This window comes from Orbicella franksi, chromosome 7 (assembly GCF_964199315.1).
Source record: "Orbicella franksi chromosome 7, jaOrbFran1.1, whole genome shotgun sequence".
In the NCBI taxonomy this organism is placed as follows: domain Eukaryota; kingdom Metazoa; phylum Cnidaria; class Anthozoa; order Scleractinia; family Merulinidae; genus Orbicella; species Orbicella franksi.
Genome location: NC_138151.1, coordinates 29,506,070 through 29,518,380, shown reverse-complemented (window position 1 = coordinate 29,518,380; position 12,311 = coordinate 29,506,070). Strand labels below are relative to the sequence as shown.

The window sequence follows — 12,311 nt, the reverse complement described above, 5'->3', positions numbered from 1 at the left end:
TCGTTTAGGGTTGCACGCGAAGAAATAACAAAAAAGAAAGAATTTTGATTCTTTATATTTACTCGGTTCATATAAACAATAAAGTACACTGTAACAAAATGTCTTTGTCTATTGTTTTACAAGAGTGTAATACGAAACTCGGCGGCTTACACAGAACGGTTATTTGATCACTGCTAAAAATATCCACATGCTTTGCTTGCTATACTATTCTTGTCCTAATACCAAGTTTCGAGAGTTCACTCTTTAATTCCGAAATCGTGCTTCGAGGTGCCTCTATTTCAAACGTAACTGGAACGTTGATCCCACCGCCAGTACGCCACCTTGAATGAATTTGTATAGTTACAATATGCCACGTATTCTCCGAGGTATTGAATTGAAGCTAATGCTAGTTTTGTTTCCATATGATGATCAAACGTTTCCATGTGTTGGTTATGTATATATTGATGCATGTAGTGTATCGGAATGCCGTAAACGACATGGAATGGCGTTGATACGAAGTTTGGCTGGCCACTTCTACAGCTTTTTCCCTTCATATATGGAATACAATGTATGGTGTATATATTGTTCAAGGATATTCTGCAGTTACAGTTCTTTTTAACAATTTTTACATTTTAAAGTTTGCTGTTCCACCAAATGATCGAATATGATGCGCTGAAGACTTATGACAACACTTTTATAAACTACTTGTAGGCAAAAGTATTCGATGATAAGGTCTTTGCCATCATTAAAAGTCATTGTACTTTTTATTTGTCTGTATTATAAACTGGTCTCTTTTAGGGGTCTGTATAAACTTCGGCCACGCCCAGATTGGTCTCTTTTAGGGGTTAAATTCAAAATTTCCGACCAGCATCCCCGTCCATTTTATATGGGAGTCCCCCCCCCCCCCCGGGATGTTTAGGCGAAGAATTGCGAGTTGTTGTCCTGGCGGAAGCTCAGTTACCGTTTGGGAAGTTGTTGGAAATTTTAAAACTAAGTCCACTTTGATAAGTGAATAAAGATGTTGAAGTTTTAAGCTCGGTAATGAAATGTGAAAAGTGAACCGATTAACATGACACCGAGCGTGGGACAAAGAAAAAATCTGAGTTGCCGACAGGAATCGAACCCATGACCTCCCGGACACCGGGCGGGCGCTCCATTCACTGAGCTACGAGAACTCATTCGCCATTTCCACTTCCCCCATAATACACCTTGTTTGCTCCCGAAAATTCTGCTCAACCTTTGTTTCCCATTTCTCCTGGGTATTACAGTCGTCCCAAGGGAAACTGAAGACAATGCTTATGCAAAATTTTGGGGGGCAAACAAGGTGTTTTACATGAGGGATGTGGAAATGACGAATGGAGAGTAAGGTCATTTAAGGGGGTCTTATATATAAATATTTTTTTTTGCAAAACAACTTTGTGTAACAGTTTTGGTACCACGTTAAAGGACTTTGCACTCTGACTTCAAAAATGAGCTTTTCCAGGTCACGTGCCACGATAGTTAATGAATAACTAGCTCCTAAGGGTTAAAAAGTGGTGTTCATTATAAACACGACAACGTAATAATGAATGGTTCGAGAAGTATGGAATTAAGTTCATCCTGTCCATAAGCAAGTTGTCCAGGAGACAAACCTCAGAAAACAGTGTTTTGAGGGGGTTTTTCTCGTGAACTGTTGAAAAGTATGCTAATATTAACTAATATTAACTATGTTAACTAAATAACAGGGGAAAATTTCATAAATTGCAAATTTTGGAGGTTTAAGACCAAGATAATTGTGTCCTTCACCAATGTTGAAAATTTGACATTCGGTTAAAACGCAGTGGAGATATCGTGTGCGAGATATCGATGATCCGTCTATTTGGCCATTTTGAGAAATAAGGCTTTAAAGTTTTACTTCGGTCTCCAAGAGCCCAAATTGGCCCTGTGAACTAGGGGGGGGGGAGGTTAGGGGCAGGGGGAGGGGTATATTTAAAGGTTTTACATAAGTGTTTCATTGAACACCCGAATACACACCAGTCATAGAAATGTTAACCAAGTATAAGGAGCGTATAAGATGGTAGAAGAAACAATGTTCAGGACCATGGTGCAAAATTCTCATAACTTCACATCTTTAATGCGTTTGTGTAAAGTATCATTAAAATGTACTGAATTGAATCTATTTTGTGTGTACTTTTAGACTGTAAATAATGGTTGCTATGGGTGTTGCTATGTTGAAATATAGCTAGAAGTGTGCAGATTTCTTAATTTAAACGTAAATTCAGGAGTAATTAGAGGAAAATCGTTTCAAAATACGATTTACAAATGGATAGGGATGTTGAATCTTCATGTTCCGAAAAAAATGGTTTTTCGGAGAAAAATTTATATCTGAGAGTATAAGACCCCCTTAACTAAGCTCATATGTGACAGGCGTCCTGCATACTGCTAGGATCAGCTGTTCGCTTGCCATCATAGCCGAGTGGGAACCGTTATGTTGTCAGAGGCTAACGGTCCAAGCGGAGAGTGGTGAGGTTAGTAGTTACAAGGCTAAATAGCCATCCTCGAGGGGGGGGGGGGTACTCCCATATAAGAGGACGGGAGTGTTCGTCGGAAATTTTGAAAAGAACCTCTAAGAGGTATCAACATCTTGTTTTGTGGGCGTGACTTGAATTTTTTTTTTCACCCCCAGCGAAGAGGTGCAAATTCTACTGAACAAAACATTACCTCCTGTCATATTTTTTCGGCTCAATATCCTAAAAGGCGCCGCAGAAACTTCCGCTACGGACCTTTTGAGGCTGAACACCCCAAGAGCTACCAAAACCCCTTAAAGGTACGACGAGCACCCCCCCCCGTCCTTTTTATATGAAGTCCTCCCGGGGGACCATCTCCGTGCGAAGCTCAATGAATTCCCGTAGACGTATAATCGACGGATTTACTCCAAATTGCGAATTTTCGATCAGTTGAACGGTGTATTAATTCCATGGTTACCAGCGTATTACTCACTGGCTTCCAAAACCCAGCGCAGTTTCCGCGAGATCCAGCGTCGCTCATTTATCAGCATATATATACCATTACCATTCACCTTACGGCTTGATCTTTTCGCTCCGCCATGTACCTCCTTCCCACCCCGGGAGGAGAGGGGTCGACACCCATATGAAAAGCTCGGCGATGCTGGTCGGAAAATCTAAAGGAAACCAATCCAGGCGTGGCTCGAGCCTCATTTGACTCCTAAAAGATACCACTGAAAACGGAATAGGCTTGACTACCAGCCACTGGAGAGGAGAAAGCGCTAGTGGACCGAACTCGAGAGACCGGCGGAAATCGAGCTTAAAGACGCAAACAAGAGGGTTTCATTTATTATCATTCGGTCTCGAGTCCATCCCTAAAGATAGTTTTGAAGCTAAAAATAGTGGCGTTTCGTCATGAACATCGTAAGGGAAACCAGAATCCGGCGACGAGCATCTCCATGAGAGTTCCTCCCCGGGCATGTACCGCATTATCAACGGTGTCCTCTGTCACACCAGTATTAGGCAGATTAGTAGGAGACTTTCCAGAGTATGCAGAGGAAGGAAAAGAGTCTCCTTAAAATTCAATATCACTGGGGTTCATTATAAAAGATGTACCGATGTGATGTAAGGGGCACTCTCATCCTTGCAAATAGAACGGTCCCTCGCTCGGCAAGTACTATTTTCTAGACAAGTGCGACGTATGAATCCACACGAAATCGGCAGTCGCATTTTTGCCAGACTATTGTCCTACACCAAAAAAATATGATGCAAATTGAAAACGGTCTTGAAATCAAGCAGAAGTGAGTCACGTGTTGGGTTTTGCTCCATGCACTCCTTGTATAAGTAGTGATGGCTGTATGCTTTTAACTTTTGTCTGATCACCCAGGGGTGGGATTGGGGTGCTCATCTTCGCTCTTTGGGGTTAAAAAAAGCGGTTTTGTTACCTCTTAAAGGTCCACAGCGGGAGTTTTTACGGTACCTTCTGGGGTGTCGAGTTGAAAAAAAAAAAAAACACAGATTTGTTGTTTCAGAATTGTTACCTCTTAAGGGTTGACAAAATTTCAAGCCACGCACACTAAACAGGATCTTGGTACATCTTAGGGTTTCTTTTCAAAATTTCCGGTGAGCACCTCTCTCCTTTTTTATATGGGAGCCCCCACCAGGCTGATCATTGGCAAACATTCAGAAAAATGAGAAACATACATGCATTTGTTTGTCAGTCTCAGAATGTGTCAATAGTTTGTAAAAACATGAAAGTTTCTTTTTTGCACAGAAATAGATGTACAGCCCAGCTGAGTATAGTAGAAGGCCAAGAAAATGAAGTAAATGATCAAACACAGAAGACCATGTTTGACCACATTTCCAAACACTGAGAAGAGAGTTGAAAATGTGATGCATAGCAGTATTCTTGACAAACTTTGATAGAGGTGTTAGGAAATGTGGTCAAACACTGCTTTGAGTGTCTTGATATTACCTTCTCAATTGAAACTAGGACTAAGGAGAAAATGGAGAAATAAAATGGTAAAAATCTATGCTGATTAAGATTAGAAATCCAAACACTGTCACAGTCAAGATTTGAGTTTGAGAAGGTCTTTTTCCCTAACAACTGGCTATTTTCTACATCCCTCCACTCTTAAACAATCACAAACATAAGTAATTAATAGCATTACAACTAGTTTTGCTGGCTTGTCTCACTGTTGTTAAGGGAGACACAGGGCTGTGCACTAGAAGTGCTCAGGTGCCACAGGTGACTTACGTTTACCTTTGGGAGACTGGAAAATCATACTTTTTATCATATAAGCTTAAGGTGCTGGGCACCCAGGATTTAATCACCAGGAACCTTTGGGCTCCTCGTAATTTTTCTTAGACCACAGCCTTGGTCAGGCAGGTACTTATCATTTACCATCAGTAAATAAGAACTACTCTTTTAAAAACATCAAAATTCAGTCTCACATCAAGAGAGTGATAAACTACAAATGTCTTAATACAACGTTTCCCAGATCTAATTAACATTTTAATTGTATTGCTATGCTACATGTATGTACCAGTGGATTTATTCTTTGAAACCTGGCCCTATCCCTAGCCTGGGGGAAAAGGAAGTTACAGTTGGCCCCTGCTAATTAGAACTCGCTTATTTCAAATTCCCCGTGATTTCGAACTCAAAACCATTTTCCTTTAGACTTTCCCTTCTGTTATTTACTATGGGCTATTTCGAACTCCTGCCATTTTGAACAATGTTTCATTTCCCCTAAGAAATTGAAATAGCAGGGTTCAACTGTAATTAAATTACCCAGTGTAGGTGCATGTACACGTAGATCTAGTCACTTGAAACCTGTTGTTCGAAACAAAACTTACTCACAGTACTGCTACTACAACCACGCTCACATCACTAGGTGTTTTAGACTTGTCACTGTCACACTTGTGTCTCTTTTGACCACGTGGAGTGGTAAAGCCTTTGCCGCATTGGTTGCACTTGTACGGCATATCACCATGAAATGACCTGTTATGATGTAACAGACTCTCTTTGTGAGTAAAACTTACATCACAATCAGCACAGCTGTAGGGCTTCACACCACTGTGTTTCCTGAAGTGTGTTTTAAAATTTGAAGAGGAGTAAAAACTTTTGTCACATTGACTACATGGAAAGGGTCTTTCACCACTATGAATCCTAAGATGCTGTTTCAAACTTGATGGGTCAGACATACGTTTGTCGCACTGATTGCATTTGAAAGGCTTTATGTCACTGTGTACAGATATACAGTGTCGGTCCAAAGTCGATAACCTGCCAAAGCATTTGTTGCACTGAGCACAGATGTGGGGTTTCTCGCCACTATGAATCTTCAAATGTGTACTTAAGTTTTGCTGCCATTTGAAACGTTTTTCACACTTGGTGCATTTGTAGGGTTTTGGTTCACTGTGAATCACATTCAGATGCTCTCGTAAAGATAAAAAGGTCTTGAAATGTTCACCACATTGAGGACATTGGACTGCTCTGGGCCTGGGTTTCTTACCGGTGTGCAATTTCAGATGCTGCTGAAGTTCTGAAGACAGACTAAAATAACTGCCACATTGAACACAGTGGTACTGCCCGTCATTGCATTTAATTGTCTTTTGGTGTCTTGCCAAGTTCGATAACCTGCGAAAATCTTTGCCACATTGGTTACATTTGTACGGTTTCTCACCACTATGTTTTCTCTTGTGTTCTTTCAATTGCGTAGGCCATGTAAAAGAACTATCACATTGCGTACATTTGTATGGTTTCTCACCAGTGTGTATTCTCTGGTGCCCTTTCAATTGCTCAGGCCATTTAAAAGAACTGTCGCATTCACTACATTTGTACGGTTTCTCAGTACTGTGTACCCACATGTGCTTTTGAAGCACATGCTTCTTTGTAAAGCTTTTTTCACAATGAGTACAGTTGTATGGTCTCTCGCCAGTATGTACTCTCTTGTGTTCTCGCAATTGCGAAGGCCATTTAAAACATCTGTCACACTGTGTACACTTATGAGGCTTTTCATCACTGTGTACCCCCTTAAGATGCTTTTTTAATGTAGAGTTCTTTGTAAAACCTTTCCCGCACTCATTGCATTTGAATGTTTCTTCTCCACCAGACCTTGATACACCACTCATGCTTAATGTTTCCTTGTGTCTTGAAGGCCTTTTAAAATAAGAAAAATGTATACCATTTGTCACAACAAAGATCAAAAGGGTTTTATAAGGGACCAGAATTGGGGAGAGGGGCTGGAAACAGTTAACATTGTAGTGTAAATACTTTAAAACGCACACTTCCAATTAAACAGGCAGACTGAAGCCTCTTATATTTTTCTTTATAATGAGCAGTCAAGGGAACATCTCTGCCTGCTGTGATCAGTCAACTCACTTCCCAGAGTTGCCCCTCCCCTACCCAAGAAAATTTCCCCTATGGAGAGAAAAATGTAAGTCATTGTTTTTCATTCACAGTGCAACTGTGGTTACTGTAGGTCATTTGGGATAGCTTAGGAGGAGGGGTTTTTGATTGAATATGCAAAGGTTAAAACTGGAAAATCTCAGAGTTATAATCCCCAATTTTCAAAACCCTGTTTGTTGTGAAAACTACTTGAAGTACTATGGATAATAAACACACATATTATACTGTGGCCACCCTTTGACCTTAAAAACATGGTTGGAGATTTTTGCACGGACATTACCTGATCCAGGAAATTTGCAGTTTTCTTGACTTCACGCCCACAAAACTGTTCACTTCTCGGAACAGATAATGTCCATGGAGAAATATCCGAACATATTTTCACGACAAATGGAGGCTACTGTTTATTTATAACCCATCAAACATTTTCGCTTGCATGTGATTGATTATCTAAACATATTACATAACTGAATATACCCCACCTAAAACTGAGGAATATCCAAGTGATATTCCCCAATTTTCAAAACTGCGTATGTTGTGAAAAATATTTGAAGGACAACAGTCTCCATTTGGCACAAATATATGCTTGGATATTTTGTACTTGGACATTATCTGTTCCTCAAAGATCACGTTTTTCTTAAGTTATGCCCTCTGAAAACTGTTCACTTCTTAGAACAGGTAATGTCCATGGACAAAATAATATCCAAGCACATTTTCACCCCAGATGGAGGCCATTGTTTATATTATGAGTATGACACCCTGTTGGAGAAATCTTCCAACATGCAACCCTGTGTTGAAACAGCAAACATAGAAACCAATAAAATGACGAGAAGCAACATGATTTCTGTTAAGATTTCAAAAGAAAACAGCTGGCTGTTTAAATATTTGAACATTTTTTCTCTCCTTTTTCGACTTTTATTCCCAACGGAAGCCAGTTTCAAACCCAAAAGTGGGAAGATATAGGTCCTTAAGGGAATGCTCAACCCTGAAAATTAAATGGATACTTCCTCCCTATCCTTCAAGCTTGCTTTCTTCTGATAGACCTTATCATGGTTTTAGAAGGCAACTTAACAGTAGGGTAATGCCCTGCGGAAATTTGAGCGGGATGCAGTTGTGCTAGAAAGACCCAGTTGTTTTTGTTTCTGCGAACCTGTATGCAGCTGACAAGCTTGCTAGGGTCTGAAACTGTGCTTTCCTGGTTGCCAATGCGACTAAAAATTTTGCACTGGCGACTGGGATTTCACAACTGGCCACCAACGGGTGACTAAGCATTTCAGGCCACGATAATATTATACAAACAATAACTTTGATTTTCAGCCAAATCGATTGCGAATAAAATTCAAAGCCACCCACCAACAGCTCACTTACTTTTTACTTTTCCTCTGCTTTTGAATTAAAAAAAAAACTATTTCCCTGTTATTAATCTACCGCAATGTTTCAACATTAACAGCTAGATAAGTGCGAAGCTACGCCGCCATGTTTTTTTCAGCAGTTTCCTACAACATATGCATTGCGGGCGCATAGGCAACATGCGTTCTTTTTCCATGAATATTCATTCAGGTGATGTGGTGTCCAAAGTTGTTCTGGAATCTTTCCATAATTTGAACATAGATCAAAGAACTAAATGGCAGTTTTTCAGTTGGATATATTTGTTCTTGAAAAGGTAGAAACAAGGGAAGGTATAAACTTGACTTGAAACACTTGGCATGAAACTGCATATATGGCCTGCATTTGATTCATTTGTTGTGGTTTTTCAGAGATAGGTGTAAAAATAATCAGCCTGTAATGCATTCTTTTCATTCTTAATTCTCCAAAAAAATTGGCGACCAGAATTTTCCATCTGGCAACCAAAAATTTTGGTTTAGTTGCCAGTTGGCACCAATAGAAAAAAGTTAGTTTCAAACCCTGCTTGCCCCACCTCATGGAAAAAAATCAGACAAACATATTTGAAAATAAAAAATGCATCTGAACGCTTTCTAGCACAACTACATCTCTCAAATTTAGTTCCAATCCTTTGTTTAGTATGTTAACTTTGCTATTCATAAATCCCTGGCGTAGTCAATTGAACAAAACCAAACCAATAATCAATTGAACAACAATCGAACTGTTGTCCAATTAGTTCGATGATCAAACATAATGGAAGTGGAACTTTTCAGTGAGACTGATTAATTGGACTCACGAGTTGAATTACTGAGTTCAGTCTAAACAATCAAACTAAATTGACACGATATTTAGTTCGATTTTGTTTCGCAGAAAGACAAAATGGCATAAAAATCAACAAACATTCAGTTTCAATAGGCCCTTTGCAGGATCCGGTCACATGGTACAGAATAAATTATGATGGGACGCAAGTTACACAGTGGGACTTCTAAAAAAAAGGAAAGTCAGGCTGGACTGGTACAAGTTCCTTTGTTTGGAAGTCCCACTGTGTAACTTGCGTCCCAGCATAATTTGTTCCGTACCATGTGACCGGATCATGCAAAGGGTCTTAGACTATTGAATTGCATATGTTCCATTGTTAAAGCATTTGATTTCCAAACGTTTGATTGAGCTTGATAATTGGCAAAATTTTTGGGTGAGTTTGATTATAAACAATTGTTAGATGAGGTTTTAGTGATATCCAGAATAATCTGCAGCAAGATGACATCACAGGCGCTGATTTCGAAAATTCATTGTACACTTTCGGCCAATCAGAAAAGAGATAGTGAGTTCAATGCATAACACTGTTCGATTACCGAAACCAATAGAAGTCAATCGATCAATTGGAGTTTGATTGAGTTCGATTACCGAATGTTCGATTCACGACGCCGGGTAAATTGTAAGAAAATTATTTGCCATCGGATTCGTACAAACACTGACCCGTCAAGATGGCTTCCAAACACGTGAGGTTTATTCCTGCAGATTCTTGAGACAGAGTCCCGGACTTCCAATCACATTTTTTTAGCTTACGAGAATGCTATAGCTCGGTAATTGTTACTCTAAAAGTTGATTTGCGTTTCACTAATTAAGCTTATTTTGCTTATTAAGATTTACAATGCATCTCTGTTCGGTGACATTGACTATGGTCCAGCCCGCGAGCTAGGCAGTCAAGGCATGAAAATTTGACGACATGATACAGCCGCTTGAAATGCAACCAGTTCCTTTGTACTGTACCAGTCAATTTGAAGTGTTACGAGTTCGGTTACTCACCTTTTGAGCTAACTTCAGGATAAAATACATACACAACAAGCCACGCGATTTCGAGACCAATTTCAAACTGCACAGAGCGCCCGCAAGAATTAAGGTGGTTTTATAACCATGGTTACATACGTACCCCCACAGACATCCGCTGTGTAAGGCGAGTGCAGGCGCAAAGTCGAGATCATGTCGTTATGGTGGCTCAATAGTCCCAAAATGGCTATTTTTAAGACATTTTTTAAGAAACTTTTGTACCCATTACTGAAACTTTTGTTACAACACCAGATATAACACTGCTTGAAGTTTCTAATTCTTAAAGTTGACTAGGATTCCTTAAATTCCTAGGCAGCCACACCCATAAATTAAACCACACCCAATTTGGGGCTTTTCAAAACTGGGTTTACACTGAACCTAATTTTTCTGGAGTGAGGAAAGATAAAGAGCTGAAACTTGGCAGGCATTATCATCTTATATAAAGCTATTCAATGACCCACTTTTAGGAGAATATACACAATCAATCAATATTTATAAATGCAAGAAGAAAGTGAATAAAATTAGCGTGAACTGTGACCAGGTAAATGAACTTATACTTGAAGTACTAGTCAGAATCTCATAAAAGTGGGTCATTGCACAGCTTTTACACACCTGAAAGCACTTGGAAAATTTCACTGGATTATCTAAAACAATTTTTGATATATTAGGTTTCTTAGTAGTCAGAAACCTTAAAAACAGAAGCGGAGAAAATGGTCCGAGAAGTTAGAGAATAGCTCACTGAGACATGTTCTTTCTTCTAATACAGTTAAAAGGCCCCAGCTCCATAGGTAGGACCCTCTCTTGCTTCTAATGTTTCAGAGTAGCCTTTTTTTTCCAGTTTCTCAACTGTTTTCTCCTCTTTTTAGCTTCTACACTACCCTTTCTTTCTAAATGGCTTAGTCTGCGGTGATCGAGCCTAGCACAAGCATCCCTGCAGTGAGTTCCTGGCGCAATTCCAAGTTCTTTTAACACACATAAAATAGTTTTTGCACCGTCATTGAAGTGAACGTTTTTGGGGCTATTTCTCCCTTCTTCCTATTCTGTTCCTCCCCGCCTCTGAAGACACTGGAGGGAAACAAACCGGTCCGTATCAGTAAACAGAACGTGCTGATGAACCTCATGAAGAAACTTGACAAACCTCAATTGGATGATAAATCATCTATAACAACTCTCCCGGATTATCCGGGAGTTTTCTGGTCTCCCGGATACAGACCGAATGTCCCGGTCTCCCGTACAAGTCACCAGTCTCCCGGACAACACGAATGAATGCGCATAAAATACATTTTTCAGACATATTTGGCCGATTTTTTGCATTTTTTTGGGGGGGGGGAGGGGGGGGAGGTAAATTTTTGATATTTGATGCATTTAGGCGATTTAATTGGCATAGCTCTACCTTGAACAACTAATTTTAGAGTCCAAAAGGTAAAATTCGCGATCACCCGGATTTTGAGTTTTTTCAGGAGCCGTAATCGGAAAAGCACCTGATCTCTAAAGATTACAGAAGAAATAAGTTATAACCGTCACTAGAGCACATCCTCTTATATCCATTTTCTGTAATCTTAATTGGTCTAAATCTAACGAATATTGCATGTTACATGTAGCGACCGTCGCGGAAGTGGTATGTACTGCAGATGAATAGCCGGCTTGGTTCCACATGAACTGATAACAACCGATTTAACTAGATGCGTTATCATTATTAGCTCATTCAAGAGATTGGTCACATACCCTGGTATTCGATAATAAAAATGTTTAACAAAACGAGCTGCTTGTCGTTGTACACCTTAGATCTGGATGTCATGAATTGTATGCGAATCACATACCTTGGTATTCGATAATAAATTGTATACCCAAGATCTGGATGTCATGAATTTCCTTTTGGGTACGTCAATCCGACATGTACACAGATGGTCTCATACTAATAAATAACGAGTTTTTCTTAAATGTGTTTGGGGCAACGATGCAGGCTCCTTCTGATAAATCCGATGTAGTGATCGGGTAAGACGAAGGAAGACAAGTACAGTGTACACGCGGTCAGTCTAAGATGTAATTTTACTGTAATCTCATTCTTGGATGATCATGTTACATTGGTGGATTATTAAATCACGTGTATCAATAATGTAATCGCTACACTCCTCCTTCTTCAGATCAGTTCCTTAAAATTCATGTATCCAATTCGTTCTTGGTTGTACTTAACATGCAACTAATCAATGACTCAATCAATAAATAATAATTAA

General features: G+C 39.6%; 2 protein-coding genes across 3 annotated transcripts in view; both read right to left on the bottom strand.

Annotated features, from left to right (window-relative positions):
* The window catches only part of LOC145493923 (thiopurine S-methyltransferase-like), a 152,429-nt gene that overhangs the window by 78,154 nt on the left and 61,964 nt on the right, over window positions 1-12,311 (bottom strand). The window lies entirely within an intron of this gene.
* On the bottom strand, window positions 3,971-10,483 carry LOC145492937 (uncharacterized). 2 transcript variants are annotated; one of them, XM_081472313.1, is made up of 2 exons: window positions 9,727-10,483; window positions 3,971-6,621 (listed from the first exon to the last, which is right to left on the bottom strand). In XM_081472313.1, exon 2 carries the CDS (start codon window positions 6,591-6,593, stop codon window positions 5,319-5,321), a length of 1,275 nt encoding a protein of 424 aa, XP_081328439.1. In that variant the 5' UTR covers window positions 6,594-6,621; window positions 9,727-10,483; the 3' UTR covers window positions 3,971-5,318. The 2 variants fall into 2 exon arrangements, with proteins under 2 accessions (XP_081328439.1, XP_081328438.1); XM_081472312.1 differs by having other exon boundaries at window positions 10,057-10,483.

What these genes read in the sequence shown, in the direction of transcription:
- LOC145492937 (XM_081472313.1), bottom strand. Translation starts at nt 6,593, where the DNA reads ATGAGTGGTGTATCAAGGTCTGGTGGAGAAGAAACATTCAAATGCAAT.